General features: G+C 38.2%; 2 protein-coding genes across 3 annotated transcripts in view; one reads left to right on the top strand and one right to left on the bottom strand.

The window, feature by feature from the left end:
* LOC139116604 (structural maintenance of chromosomes flexible hinge domain-containing protein 1-like) overlaps positions 1-3,864 on the bottom strand; it is a 36,956-nt gene extending 33,092 nt beyond the window's left edge. Inside the window, exons 1-5 of the mRNA XM_070679201.1 lie at positions 3,520-3,864; positions 3,278-3,356; positions 1,540-1,701; positions 581-663; positions 235-362 (exon numbers count right to left, since the gene is read on the bottom strand). Coding sequence (XP_070535302.1) covers positions 235-362; positions 581-663; positions 1,540-1,701; positions 3,278-3,356; positions 3,520-3,684 — 617 coding nt within the window. The 5' untranslated portion in view covers positions 3,685-3,864. The remainder of the gene's footprint in view (positions 1-234; positions 363-580; positions 664-1,539; positions 1,702-3,277; positions 3,357-3,519) is intronic.
* A 156-nt stretch (positions 3,865-4,020) lies between these two features.
* LOC139115263 (dolichyl-diphosphooligosaccharide--protein glycosyltransferase subunit 2-like) overlaps positions 4,021-15,900 on the top strand; it is a 40,872-nt gene continuing 28,992 nt past the window's right edge. The window contains exons 1-9 of one of the 2 annotated variants that reach the window (XM_070677258.1): positions 4,021-4,178; positions 5,355-5,548; positions 7,089-7,184; positions 7,628-7,736; positions 8,306-8,369; positions 9,056-9,176; positions 9,841-9,930; positions 10,106-10,213; positions 15,767-15,835. In XM_070677258.1, coding sequence (XP_070533359.1) covers positions 4,130-4,178; positions 5,355-5,548; positions 7,089-7,184; positions 7,628-7,736; positions 8,306-8,369; positions 9,056-9,176; positions 9,841-9,930; positions 10,106-10,213; positions 15,767-15,835 — 900 coding nt within the window. In that variant the 5' untranslated portion in view covers positions 4,021-4,129. The remainder of the gene's footprint in view (positions 4,179-5,354; positions 5,549-7,088; positions 7,185-7,627; positions 7,737-8,305; positions 8,370-9,055; positions 9,177-9,840; positions 9,931-10,105; positions 10,214-15,766; positions 15,836-15,900) is intronic. The other variant, XM_070677259.1, reaches the window with a different exon arrangement.

Here is a 15,900-nt window from a genome sequence, read left to right as displayed (position 1 = left end):
CTCTGACATATGATTGAATGAAGACGACAGAGTACCAGAATTGGGTGTAAGCCACACTATCTTCCGAGGACCATCTCTTTAATGGATTATGAAAGGCATCCTAAAATAGGTAGATCCAACACTGAAGAGGAATCAAACAACTATCTTCCACGTGTATAAGCATGTCACTTAGCTCCCTTCCATGCTGTGTGGAGTTACAAATTATTTCCATGTTACATTTGAAATGATGCTCACCCTTTCTTTTCTTTTCTGATGAACTTGGAAAGTCTGTAGATTGCCCAGTTGTTGAGCTGCCTTGACGTCATGCCACATCCATTGTCAATGACACAAATTTGATTTTTGGCTGGAGATTCATCCAGGAACTGTAGTGAAAGAGGGTTTAACAGTTGAATTATATCATCGTTTTCATAATTAAAAATTCTGTAATGAGGTAGAAGTTGATGAAACTGAGCCATGTTGGTAACTATAACAACCATCACTATGATGGCATTTGACCACACACATTAACAATGAGGATTACATGCAACGTTCAGAAACTGTAGCAACTTGGGGGAGCTTTAGAAAGAGCACAGCAACTTACCAATCTGATTTCAATTGATCTTGGTCCAATATTGCCAGCTGTAGCAGCCAGTGAATTGTCGATCAGTTCAGCAAATGCAAAAGCTGTGAAAGGCAGGTAACAAATCAGTATTGATGTGTATGCGAAGAGTGATAACTTCAGTCACATAGATGTTTGTGAATTTGTACTTTTTAGGAATTTTTGGTTTTCTTTGGTTGGACTAATTATGGTCTGAATGCTCTGCACCTGATTTCATAGGATTTGCAGGTTTCTTGTCTATTACATAACAGCCATCAAACAACACCAAGAATACAGTTTGTTTGTATTCTCATAAACTAGAAATAGCTTTCCTGTTTATGTATATGTAAGCATGAGGGAAACACCATCATTGGGTTTACAACTGGAATTTCATTTAGGACTAAACTTAAATGGAGAATTCCTTTGAAGCTGGCTCACTTTCACAACAATATAAATGAAGGCAGTTAGTAAGAAGTTAAAGGGTAGTTCACCAAGGCTGATTTTACATTTGTGCTAGCTTTGGGGTCACTTATTTTGGAAAAGCCATTTTTGCCATTTATAACTTGTGCGAATTTTTTACAAAAGCGGATGAATATAGTGGCAGAAGTTGAATTCCATGGCTTCATCAACTTTATGTATTTTGAATCATGGGATAAAGCGCCAAGCTTGGTGCTTTTATCACGTGATATGGCAGGGGCCATCTTTCCATAGGTATGGCATTGCCACTCACATTCACACTAGGCTGTGTGCATTTGCATAATTATTGTTTATGTTATGCAAATACACACAACCTGGCGTGAATGTGTTTGAGTGGACAATGCCATAACCATCAGAAGGCTAGGTATCATTTGATGTAAAAATCTGCTTTGGTTTATTTTCCTTTTAAATCAGAAACTTGTTTCCATAAAACCTAAACTCAATAATTTCCACCCTATTTTCAATCAACAAGACTCTGAACTTACGTAGTGGGTTTTGTCCTTCACTGGCGTAGTATTCATACATTCCACTCTTCACCAATGTATCGTAATGTGGCAGGTATTCAATGCGTTCCTGTGCCTGTGCTGCCAGTTCCTGATTCATGTGATTCAACACATACAATGTGTCTCCACCTTCAATAAGGTCTTCTGTAAATGTTTTATGAGTTCAATGTCACTGGAATGTTTCAACATTTTCAGTTTGGCACAAAGTGTTCGCTGAGCACCAATGTACTTCGGATAACTTATATTTTCAGATGTGATAATAGACCTATAGGTAAGCTCATTCACATTACAATATTATACTTTGCATAACTGGCACTCAAATAAGCACAACAGACATCAAATTGCAGTAGCCAAGGTCCCTCCACATTTGTGAGCAGACAAGTTTTACCACTGAGACTCAGGTCCTAAAATTTCAACAACTGATAAAACACAATGTAACAACAGCCTTCACAGAAAACTAGTCTGAACTCTGGGATAATTTTTTTTGTATTTCTGAGTATCTTGACTTTTAAGGCCTACTACATTTAAAAACCAATGAGCGGGAACGGAGAAATGTAAAACTGGAAGGAAATATAATTTATTGATCTTTTGAATACTTTACCAGTAGATGTCATGTTACATCAGAGAAAAAACTTGAAGTTTCTGTTGTTTTATTTCCAATTTGAATCTGTTTGTCACTACTCATTAGTGTTTTCTTGTCCGATTTTTTAATCCACAATTCAAGTGTATTCCTTGCATTTGCAAATAATTCTTGAATATTCTGCCCTAAATGCAGCCCTTGAGTATTCCTGATGTTAGCTGTACCCATGGGTAACCAAGAGGTACACATATGATAGACCTGAATGCCCAAACAATTACCATATTCCTGTCCAGAGTCCCTGAGGGTTGGAGCATGGGACTACGTCTTGTCCAGTAAAGGCTATTACTACATTAAGCTAGCATGCCTCTTCTCTTAACCAGCATTATGGTATTGTGTGATCTTGGGTTTGTTTGGGCACACATGCAACATGTGAAACTCCTCATGTATATACATGTATATACATTTGTATGTCAGAGCGTGAACCTGGTGTAAGTAGGTAGCTGTAAACTTGTAGCTCTACGGTGAGGCGGTAGGTGATTTTTGGTTTTGCGACCTCACTCACCAGTAGCGCTTCAATGCAGTATGAACGTTTGCTTGTAAAAAAAAGCTTGACATCAGTGTAGTGCACCCATTTGTACAATATGCAAATTCTGGACGTGTTTTACGCAAAGCAGACACACGCCTGTTGTTTCGTTTTGTCAATGATGTATGTCGAGTGCACTGTTTCCAAGGCCATTTTTAACCCCCAAAATGACAATGTTAGTGTAGACGATTCTGAATGTTCTTTTTGATAGATAGGTGCAATGATACACCGTAGAACCAACATATTTGGTACCTTGAGTACGCTACATTGACGTTGCGCTTATTTTGCAAACAAACGTCCTAACGGTATGGTACTAATTTGTAGCGCTACTGGTGAGCGGGGTCGCAAAAACAAAAAAAAATCACCGACCCGCCTCACCGTAGAGCTACAAGATTGGACCTACTGTAGTAGGTTGGTTCATGGTAAGAGCCACTCATGCGAACTCCAACCCTGGCATTGATTGTGCGTGTGTACGACTGTGTTGATCAGCTGCAATATGCACAGCCAATGACTCATGTGATCGGTCGTGTGCATACGATTACACTACACGAACTCACCGTAAGTGTCGTCGTCGTTGATTTGCATTCTATTGGTTGTCGAGATCACAAATTTATCTCGCGGGCCCATGTTTAGAATCTGTGGAGATTTGAGAAATAAGTGTGATTACAAGCTATCAGTGACTGTTTTCAGACATGGTATGGTAATGCCTCGGACATGCGCCAGTTTGTTTATGGACGTCGGACGTGCAAATTGCAAACAATAACACAATACCCAGAGAGCCCTGTTCGCACCCCCTTACCTCACAAACTTTGGTGCGAAATGTGTTGAAATCGAAGATGCCTCCTAGCTGTATCTTCTTCTCTGGTGCACTGCCTCTTCTTCGGTCATAGATGTATACAACGGTGTCTTCTTCGTCCATTATGAAGGACGATGTCGGCATGGGGCTAGTGAGTTTGGCCGCCATCTTGAGTTCAAAACACGGCGTTGGTCATAGGGTCAAAGTAGCCCGGATGATAACCTTTTTCGAAAAGAACTGATACGTTTTGAACAGAAACGCTGGTGTTATCAAGAAAGAATCATTAACATAGCGTATTTACCCAGAATTTGCAATAATTTAAGTCTTTTCAGAAATTATGGAAAGACACTGTGTAAAAATGTTGAAACATATGTCAAAACTGAAAACAAAGAAACGACCTCGACTATGGGGGCGTCCTACTGGCGGTATGGCTTCTTCAAAATTCCCTCTTTATGACAAAAAACGTCCGCTTAAAATGAAGCCAGATGGTGCATGATTTCTTACATTATGCTTGGTTTTACGGTTCACTCAATAATTTCACTCCTGTCCACTGAAAATTGTGTTATCTATCGTGGGCGTCTCGAGGAAGGGTCAAAGATCACGAAGTTCCCGGATGACATCCTCTCCTTGTGTGCACCTGAACGGCATAACTATGGCTAGGGGTAAGTTGTAAAAACATGCATGAATTGTAGGGATGTACCAATGTTACAATGTCCATATCTGCGCAGGCATAATCATAAGTATATGCAGTATCGTTCGAAAGGAAACAAAGACTTCCTAAATCAATTTATGGTGGCTAAAAAGACGATTTCCAAGTAGGAAGTGATCCGACGCTTCATTAGTTGCCACGTGTAAACGGTTCACAGGTTGAGATCGCTGACCTCGACAACAATGTGTATAAAGAAACAATGCCTGTGTACGATGACCTCATATCGAATGCGTAAAATTTACGACATTAAAGAAATTGAAATTTCCAGAATGAGCATCATTGCTGCTTTCCTATCAGCTGGATCGATCAAGATTATGTCAAGTTGGAAGTGTTTCCGGAAATAAAACTGCCATCGAGATACATTGCTTCACTGATAATATTGTGATAACAAGGCTTACGCGTGGAATTCAGACTCAGTATTGCACAGTGAAAAAACTGCAACTTTATTGCATAAGGACCTTTACTGTGTGCAAATCAGTCAAACGGAAGTCAGTTATGCTGAAATGGCTTTGTACACAGCCTTGTTTGAGGGTTCAGTTTAGTGTACATTGATGATTATGCCGCGTAATTATGCAATGTATTGGTAGTAACAAAACATGATTGAGTATTATCTGCACGTTTGGATATTGTTTTTCTTTTGTTATGCAGTGCAGGACTGACCGTTTATATTTGAACCTGATCTTAGGATATTAATAGTTATATTGGAAGAAAGAACTGAGATTCAATTTTGAAGAACAACAGCATTGTCATTAATCAATTTCAGCATATGGTACTTAAGTGATACTATTCTATTACTGCATAGATACACGCTTTAATCCTCGTTCTCCAAAGTTGTATTTATTTCTATGGTTTGTCTAAGGAGTCCGGTAGAAAGAGGATTAAATCATCGTTTAAAGGAATAAGTAGCAATTGACCTGATTCTTTTCAGTTTTTATGACAAATATATTTAAACAAACTGAAAGCATAGGTCAAATGAGGACATGATTTGGTCATATTAAGATACCATGTGAACTAAAGAAAGTTAATGCAATCAATAAAACCAAAGATTTTTTTATGTATATCTACTATATGTACATAAATGTGTTGAATCTAACAGCAGTGTTGTTTTAATTCTGTTTTCACTCCATAGGTGCCTTTATACTGTCTTTGTTTTTGTTTTCTGTGGTCAGTCAAGCGCTGACACCAACATCAGTGCTTACAGCCGTGGATCAAGCCAGGCTAAAAACCATCTTTGAAAATGCCCAGCCTTTCACAGATATTGCCAGTGCACACTACTCAATACTTGGCCTAAAATTACTTGGGGCAGGTGTGGCAAAAGCACAGGTAAATTTTATTGAAAGTCATTTTCTATTTAAATGGTTTTACCATTTTTCCAATATTGAATGCAGATAATTACTGGTCTGTTTTCCAAGATTTCTTGGTGACTAACCACCAGTGATTTCCTTCTGCCTCATCTTGTTCAGCCCCTTTAAAATCTGAAAATGTTATTTGTCGTCTACCCATGAAGTTCAGACGACCATTCAACTTCAACATTCTCAAACTTCAACGATATCACCATACAAAGAGATGTAAGGACATCACATCAAAAAATAAGTAGTTTGAGTGAAGAGAGATAGTTCTGAAATGACAAGCAGTTCAATGTAATTTGTTTTGACAGTGTCTGTTCTCTCCTGGAAACTGCTTGAAAAGTCCTTGAAATTGTATCCTGAATAGTCCTGAAAATTGATAAGCCGCCCAAGAATTACCAAAAGCAGAAAATAATCAATCATGATAACTTTAAGATATAAAAGCTTGAAAATAATCAATCATGACAGTGTTTCCGTTAACGCAAAATCCTGCGTATTTTACGCAAAATTGTTCGGAAATACGCAAAAAAAATCATGACTGCGTAAACAATACCATTGAGAAATGCCGCCCAATGACACGACGTACTTGGCCCGCACTACATTGCCTGAACGTGGTTCAATGCAGGACAAAAATAGAACATATGCACCTGCTTGCAAGTGACATTATCATGATATTGCAACATTTTAGACTTTAGCAGACCGCAGCACTTTATGCAACATTGTATTTTATCATCACAAAACGTCATGTCAATCAGTTCTGTACAGACAATGGCACTACAGATGCAAAAAATTTGAGAATCGATCGAGTCTACGTTGTTGGTAACACAATACAGTTTATGGTCATTACGTTGCATGTTATTTGGAAAGTGTTTACGGGTGACCATTTAGACTCTGTCGGGTTGCATTCTTGAGAGGTCCCGCTGGACTTTGAACAGTATCTGCTTTTTGTTGGCCCTTTGAAAACACTAATTTCGTAGTCAGAAGGTATTTTCTTTGAACATGAACTCATTGGGCTGCTCAACGATCATATACGGGACATGCATCACGGCATGGCAAACGTTCAGCTACATCTTGAAGCCCCCAGGTTGTTGTTTTTTTGTCGATAGAGTATGCGCATTACAGGAAACCCCCCAAGTTCTACAGAAAAGCTGCCCAGCTCACTTCAGATACTGATTCCTACGGTACGCATTTTGAATACATTTTACGCAAATAAAAACTCAGCTGCGTAAAATCATACGCAAGTTTTGAATTGAACGGAAACGCTGTCATGATAACTTTAAGATATAAAAGGTTGAATGATATATCAAAATGTATAAGGTAAAAATTATACTTGGAAAAAGACATTATGGACCTCAAAAAGTCCTTGAAAGGTACTGAAACGTTCTGGAAAAGTGTTAAACGTTCTTGAAAGTCCTTGAATTTTGATTGATTTCAAGTGTGTAATTTTTTACGTCAAACAGCAAAAGTTCATTGAATTGACCTCAATCATAATTTATTCTCCGCTTTCCTATTTGCAGGATGCTTGCAATTTCCTGAAAAGTAAAGTAGATAGCAATAGTGTACAGTCACTGTATCACGCTACATCAGCAAGTAAAGCTCTTGGCAACTGCCAGGTAAGAAAACTCTCTATTCTTTCCAAGGTTTTGCATTGGTAGGGAAGGAGGATATTATAAGACCTCTTAATAGTGCTACCACATGCACATTATATTTTCATATATCCAAACATGTATATATAAGTTTTTTAGGTAACATGAGCTTAAGACAGCAACATCTTGATCAGACTCTAAGCAAATTGCTTTAATATCACCTGACAGCAGTTATTATAACACACTCCTCCAGAATCTCAGTTGTGATTGATTGAGTGAAAGAATCAGAACACAAGGGAAACCAAGTGAGACCCGGCAACAAGGCTGACGCTGTGAATGGAGTACAATTAATGCAGCTAGATGACTTCAGACAATTTAGCAAGCATAACACTCCATACATTAGTGTGCTCACAGAGCTTTTCACCCAAATATGTGCACCTAATCATAAATTGAATTTGTCTGTGTTTCAGCTTTCACTTTCAGAAGCTAAGCAGGTGCTCACAGGAGCCATCAACGAAAGCTCAGATGTAGCTTCTCTTTTCTATGCAGTATCAGCACTGACAAACTTAGGAATAAAATGTAAGTATATGTGAAATCATTATAAACTTTTTACATTTCATATCAGACTTTAGCAAATCCAACTTCGGATGCTCTTGGTTTCAATACCAATAGTTATGCTTGGACCCTCGAATTTACCATTGCCTTGCTTGGTCTGTCAAACCACTGAAGTCTAGGGAAATGTGTGTTCAATCAAGCATGCAGAACTGCAAGAGTGGAATTATAACAGGATGGATAGCTGTTTCATTTACCATTGCACTGTGAATCAAACAAATGGAAAGTGGACTGGCTCACCTGTAATCATACAAATTAGCTCAAGATGGAAATGATGCTGTAAAAATGGGATTTTAATTGTAGGTGTCGTAAAGTGTTCACAAGGTAGATAGATATCTGCTGCATGTTTGACATGCTGGATTTGAAGTTTAAAGTGCTATTGCAGAGGTCTTTTGAAACATAGAGTGGGCTGATGTAATTGTACCAAAACATTTCTATGATGCAGCATTGTCAACACACTAATATACTCTGTTCTTTTATCTAGTTATTCCGAATCAAATTCGTTTACCCCGTCATTTTCCTTTTCCCCCACACAGTTAATTCAGCAGATGTATCAAAGGCATTAGAAGCTGCCTTGAAAAAGGATGACAGTCTGCTCAGGTCTGGTAACATTTTAAAAATCCCTAGAAACAACTTAGTTACTCCCTGTATTTCCTTCTAGTATAAACAGAAAGTATCATGAAAATATCTATCTGTCATCACAGTAAATGGATACACATCATTCCATTGAATGAAAAAAATGAAACGTAAAAAGGTGATTATCTGATTATCTTAAGAATGAGAGGACTGAAGATGTAGTTTGAGAAGATGCTAAGAGCTCACATGTTTAAACTCAAAAACCTTTGAACCACCAGATCAGATTGCTGTAACACAAAATGGAGGTTTTTGCAAAGACGTAACATAACAAGCAATATTTTTATCAAACCACCTAGAGATGTTGTGGCTGCAAAGTCAATTGGATTCATTTCATGTCAATATTTGTAGCAAATTTGACAGACAGAGTGAAATACTGTCGGAATGATCGTGATAAATTTGAAAGTTTAAATTGTTGTCAGTTTTCTGCCAGCCCAGATGTTGCATTTTTGTGACATTTCAGTCCACATTAAATAATGTAGTGCAGATATAGTCTACAACCCAGTATATTTTCTCCATGGTCTCTGAGTTCATAGGTAAGTGTGTGCCCTGCACATAGCAAAGTCAGTGTGTGCCCTGCACATAGCAAAGTCAGTGTGTGCCCTGCACATAGCATCATAGTGATGTTGTCCATTGTTTCTCTACCCACACAGTTCAGTATATGCCCTGCACATAGCATCACAGTTATCAGCAGAGACAGACGTCAAGGTGTATGTAGACTCTGTGGAAGATCTCATAGCACAGGCAGATGAAGTGGATGACACATACATGCAGGTCAGTTCTATCTCTATCAATGTGCCTTCTAACTCACAAACTCTATATGTCAATTGAGGAATTTCTAAATTCCCGTGTGCCACCCCTATATCTAGTAAATGTTATATGTAAATTTATTTCTTTGGGAAAAATCTTTCTTGTTTTGATGGCCAGGTCCATTTACTTTAGAGGGTGTAGTGATCTTTTCATTGGCATTAGTAATTTGTCTGTTCTATGTCTTTTACGTCAGCGTGTCTGCTTGATTTATAAGAATAGTAGTTGTAATCGTAGGATGTTTTCAAATTATCTATTCAATGTAGTTTGAGGGCTGTTACCCCTTGGATGTACTCCCACAAGACACTTCCCAAACCCTACTTGTATTTGGTAAATGTGCTGTAGGGTACCGTCCAAATACTTCCCCTGTTTTATATATCCAGGGAAGAGTGGCACTATGTTATTCCACTGACTACTCCAGTTTTGTTCTAACTGATCCTATGATTTGGTGAATTCAAACACAATCACCATTGATGATAATATTCAACATAATGTATCATTGATCCCATCAACTTTTTAAGGGGGTGTTAAGATGGTTATGACGGTGTTCACTGCCATTCTTCCACTGAAGTTTACAAGTTTGCCAGTGACAAATCCTGATAGATTCCACTTACATTTGTCTTCTCTACAGTTTGAAGGTGGGCTGATTGTGACATCACTGTTTATTGATGGTGCTTACAAACTGGCAGAAAAAGCAAAGAAGGCCCCGACAATCACAGAGGTAAGAATGATGCTACATAGTGTATACATTATGCATAGTGGATGAGAGTATGAGTTGTACCAATCTACCATGCATAGGCAGCATGAAATAAATAAAGATAAAGTTTACTGTTTTGAGTTCAGTTATCAAGTATTCCACTGTTTTATGACTTTTTACCCTGCATCTGTTCATATAGGATAAAGTTGTAATGTTGGCCAACTACATCTTGAGCAGAAAACACACTCAGAATTCTCGTAATGGATATTACGTTGTCACAGCTCTGAAAACACTCTCAGAAAATCAGGTAAGAACCCATCACATATGTAATAAAGTATTATGCAACGCAGTGTTCTCCCCAGGCCATTTTAGCGTAGCGGTCCCGCTACGCTTTCGCTTCTCCCCGCTACGCTTTGATTCTCCCCGCTACGCTTTAAAATATTCCCGCCATCCTTTAGTTCACACGCTTTGCGTAGCTACCAGCTGTTGCATGCATTGTCTACACATTAGCGCTCACTGCAACTTTCAGCCTGGTGAAAGAGTGGAGGTGTGAAGTATGGTATGCGTCCGATAAGTTGTCCGTAAGTGTTGAGAGGAACGTTATAACAATAGAAGAATCGGCTGGGTTGTTCACAAATTTTCATTCTACTACGACTATTACGAGTACGACCAACAAAGACCTTTAGTCAGTATGCATCGCGGACAAGTATTGACAGAGTTAGGCGGTGTAGCGTGTTGTAGCACTAGCAGGGCCTTTGATCACATTCCCATGCTTTGATCAACGAAATGAACCGCAAAAGAAACAAGAGAAGCAGTTGACTGGTGAGGTTGATTGTGATTTTACAACGATGATCTTTTTTTTTGTCCGAGTACGATCACGATCGCGATCGAGTTCACATTGCATAAATTTCAAAATGGCGGCGGCCATCTTGGCCGTCGTGTTTATAACGTGTTGACATTGATCCTGGCGATGGCGTCGCGTGTGGTTCCACTCTGACACGTTCTCTGAAAGATTTTACACCTGATTTTCGAGTGATTCTAGTCGTACTCAGTTCATTTCTTGTGATTATCTTGGTGGTATTTTTAAATCAAGAATCGAACGACGATGTTCAGTGGCACTGGCAGTGGTAGTTACGTGGGGGGGGGGGGGGGGGGGGGGGGGGGGGGGAGATGGTTGAAATCGATCCCCGTGATGAAAAATTATTCGCGGTGTTTGTCGTTCAAAAGTGATATAAAATCAATTGCATTTGAATGGTGTGAAGCTTAAACTTGTGAATTTTCCTCTTTGTTGGCAATTTTTGACAATTTTATTTGCAATCTATGTTTAATGAAACTCCAATCAGACGAACCATTGCTTGCTTTCAATCTGAACTTGCTGTTACTGTTTGAATCTTCTGTTTTAATTGCAAAATACTGTGATGATTTATTTAAGTGTAATAAAGTGTTTCCATGATGTTCAAACTGCATACTTGAGTGTTACCATTGTATTTTGTTGTGAGTGTACATAAATGTGTGGGTGCATTGGCAAGCTTATATCCGTATGCAAATGTAAATTAATGATATGCAAATGATTATGCAAATTAGCCGCTATGCTTTGGCTGGATCCTGGGAGAACACTGCACTATTCCACTGTAGATGCCTACTTTCACATAAAGTCCTGTCACATCAAGAATTGCTTCTGTTCTTTGTCAGGTAGCAGTGTACTGGATTTTCTTGAGAGTACGCCCACTCGAAAAACCGCCCATGGGCGGTTATTTGGGGGGTGGGCCGTTATTAAGAATTTTAAATTTCATCTCAACCTTTGTCTACGGCATTTCAACTTGACTCCCCTTGAAAAAAATTACCTACGCAAAGGTCAAAAACTTTTATATAGCGTACAAAATAAAATAAGTTACACTTCTAAGATAATTACTTCGGCAATATATGTCCGTATCCCCCTATTTATGCTACTAAAATGCAGGTGGAATGATCCAGAAGAACGCAAAGTCAACGTTAGAGTTTGCCACACAATGCCGACAATGATTGACAGATGAAGCAGGAGCCAGGAATTTTCCATTCTGCACGATGGGGATCATGAAATAAATAAAATGACTATCATAAAAATAACTCTGTTTCATTATTTTTTTATTTAATGTACATCATTACTTTTCAGGTTTTTTCGCTTTGATACAAAAATCTGATGATTTTCTTCGCGTAAATTTGTTGCATTCACAAACGTAACAGTAGTAATCCCTAGTAGAAATGGTATGATCCACAATTGTTTACGATTATTGACCTCTTTGCGTGCAACGAATGTGAAACACTGTATCTATTTTCACAAGTTCGACTACTTTGATTAACTTGTCACACTTACAAACTAGGTCAACCTCAGAACACGTGCACACGTCAAAATCTGATCGATGATTTTCTTCGCTTAAATTTGAATGCGTTCGACAAACCATGGAGGCATATATAAAAAAAATGTCTATATAAAAATTTAAAAAGGTTTTTCCTTTTTTGTTTATTGGCAAGTAAAATCTAGCGTAAAACTGTTGGTCGAGGATCCCTGCAGTACGTCACTACAGTGACGTATAGGCGGTGACCTCTCAACTTCTGAACACGAACCAAGAGATTACGGCCAGCATCCGCGCGCCACGAATAATCATAGATCCTAGGACTGAACTTTCCCCACCCCCAAGTAAAAGTTTGGTTTCAGTTTTGTGAGACTGGGAATGTCCATAAGACGAACGATGGTCATCGATATCACGCGAAGAATCTCTCAGTTTGTGTTTAGAAGTTGAGAGGTCACCGCTACGTCACTGTAGTGACGTACTGCAGGGATCCTCGACCAACAGTTTTACGCTAGCAAAATGGCGGTCTCCGTGTAGTCATGTCGACGGCGGTCTCCGTGTAGTCATGTCGGGCAAACTTAGAAAAAAAGGCGATATTTCAGTGAATTTTGAGCGGACTTCTGGTCTGGTTAGTCCCTAATAACCAAGCTGTCGATGAGTGTTGGCAATTTGTAATTTGGATGGAAAATATTTCGAAATATCGTCGAGCAAACTTCCGCAAAGGGTGCTTGCGGCGGAACATGGACGCTAGTCTATGGAATATCCCATAGCTGTGGTGGCGGGGTTAAAATCGTAAAAGTCAAAACCAGCACGTAAAAGGCATGAATCCCGTCTGAAAACACCACAGCTATGGACCCACAGCTAAATGGGACCTTGTGTTGTCACGGTTGTGCGTTGATTATCCATGCGTTATTTTTACCTGACTCGTAATTTATTTTTCCATGTGTGATTTTATTTTCCAAAGAGATGTGTATAATTATTATTGCAATTTGTGTTGATATACAAATAAAAGAAATCTTGATCGTATCTTGGGTTCAGTTTAGTTTTATGCGTGCGTGAATGAGTGCATGAGTGTCAGTTTATGTTATTGTATGATGCATCAGAAAATTGCAACATTGTGTCCTTTTTATTGAAGATGGATCTGTTAGAATTTGTAGCGCACAATGACGAAAAAGAAAACAAAACTCTCGAGAAAAAAATGAGTGGATGTTTTGCAGCGTTCTACCGTCATTTATTTTTGGTTTTGTGATCAACAGTGATAAAATAACTCCTTTATTTTTAGTTAATTGGCGGTAAATTTTACCGAATTACGGCCCTGGGCCGTTATTTAGCTACAGGTGTGAAGCAGACAATGTAGCCATTTTCTGTTTAACGGCCCTGGGCGTACTCTCAGAAAAAATCCGGTATATGCAGAAAAAAATATTGTCCAATTTTGAGTAACGAAGAAAAATTTTTCAGCATTCATACCAGGGGTTTGAAACATGGGTGAATAGTTTGGACATACCGTAAGATTTCAGCCACTCCTCTGTAGAATTGCTCTGATTCATACTCAGGAGATTTAGAATAAAATGAGTGCCAAACATCAGTACAGTCTCCCGGTTTTTGATTCAGACTCATGCAGCCAGATATGCTATGAAAATACCTGTTGTAGAAAGTTTTTTGGAAAATTCATAACATTGTGGGAAAGGAAAAATCCTCCCCAAAATGACAAGAAGTATTTGATATGATTAACAATGTACTATCATTAAAAATTCATGATATGTTTATCTTGTTTAATCCTGTCATGGTGGAAATGTATGACTGTTTCTCATAATTTCATTGCTCAGTCTGCATTGTAGTGTGTTCTTTGTGTGTGCTCAATTTGTGTGAATTAAACTGTTGTCATGTCTGCTGTGTGTTACGCTCTATGTCTAGAATCTGCATTATAAACGCAGATGATACTCTCATGTAAGATATTCTCTTTCATCTGTTTTTGTTGTAAGATTACAACTTCATGTACACTTTTCTGTATCACCACCTCCCTTTTGATTCAAGGGTTTTGACTACAAATCAAATATTTCTCAAAGACGTACATTTTCAGCATACCATTGTAATCACTCTTTAGTTATGGCCATCCTCACCAAAATTGACGACATTGAAACCCTTGCTACATGGGCAAGTTTTGGACCAAAATTATCAAATTAGATTTCTTGTTCATTAGTTTTACGTGCCAATGCATTTTTTTGCTATGTTTGAGTTTCTCATTATATAAAAATTCAAAAATATGAATATGAAAGATGCCCTATATTATTTGTGTATCATGTTTCTGTCTTCTGTCATGCTGTGGAGACCCAGTCAATGGCCGACCCAATTGGTTGGTTTCTTCCACTGTATTCATCCCGTCTAACTCTATATGTGTTCCTATCTTTTCCCAATTCTTGTGCTTTTCCATGTTAATGTTACAGAGTATGGTAAGTTCATGCATCACACCGGGTCAAATTCTGAAATTCAAAAAGTGTATATAGGCATTTGTATAGGCATGCTGTTACAGAAAATGCTGTCAAACCCTCGTTCAATTTCATCTACTTTCCAAATGCCTAATTAACATGACACTTCTCCACAAACCTTAAACAATATCATAAAAACTCTCCCAGTCATTGATCATTGACAAGACTGCAGCTAAATAGGACCTGCAAGAGTATTTCATATGGAATGTTTGCATAGCTGTATATTGTAGTAATATTTATATAATCTATAGTTGTGGAGATCGCAGTTTTCTGTTTAATTCTTTGATTCAAAATGTCTGAATTTTAAAATTTTTGTAACATGCAAGTTCGTTTCTGAATTTCTTTCAAACTAGTGATCAAAACTTTTTTGAGATTTTTTCCTCACATCTTTCCTCACATCTTTATAGTTTCATAAGGAATTAAAAAGTCGAATCTGATAGGAAAAGGTCGATGTAAACAGTCCTTATTGATATGAAAGTGTGTGTCCCTAGGTGAAATCACTCCCTGCACATTGTTGAAAGTTGGTGTTGTGTTATGAGTTTTCACTCACAGTAAATACATGTCAGCATTTGTAGCAGTAGATATGTCAAGACATTCAAACAGTGTGGATTCAAATCTAACACTTTCATTCCGTATACCTGTACCAGTGGTGCAAGCTTTGCTCTGCTGTGCACTAGGGTTGTACTATCAATTATGTGATGTAAGGGTTAAATTGTGTAATATGGATAGTTTTAAATAAGATGGCGTCAGTTGTGTAAATGTGGTCAGTCTAAGTGTGTTTTGTGAGAATGTGATCAATAAATATGTGTTGTACACCTGTACCATTTTTAATGTAGTATTCTGTGGTTGATTACACTTGACATTCTTGGATGTACGCTCCAGATATTTTCCAAGACTTTTTGTTGCAGTTTGTGACATCTATGCACCACTTTAATTTTGTCTTTTTTATTACATCAGGATGAACAGTTGTACCTTTTGTTGTACACTTTCTAATTATCTAATACTTTCTTTCATGTTTTCCACTGTTTCATTTTCTGCCGATAGTACCATGTGCCCGTGGCAGTGAGTTTGGTCAGCTCGGTTGCCGTAGCAGCAGCAGAACCTAAAGTGCAGGTGAGTGGGTTGCATATCATGGTAGGAAAATTTCTGTTGATCCTCAATCAAGTCTTCATGTGTAT

The sequence above is a fragment of the Ptychodera flava genome, chromosome 17 (genome assembly GCF_041260155.1).
Source record: "Ptychodera flava strain L36383 chromosome 17, AS_Pfla_20210202, whole genome shotgun sequence".
In the NCBI taxonomy this organism is placed as follows: Eukaryota; Metazoa; Hemichordata; class Enteropneusta; family Ptychoderidae; genus Ptychodera; species Ptychodera flava.
This window is presented reverse-complemented; position numbering and strand designations above follow the sequence as displayed.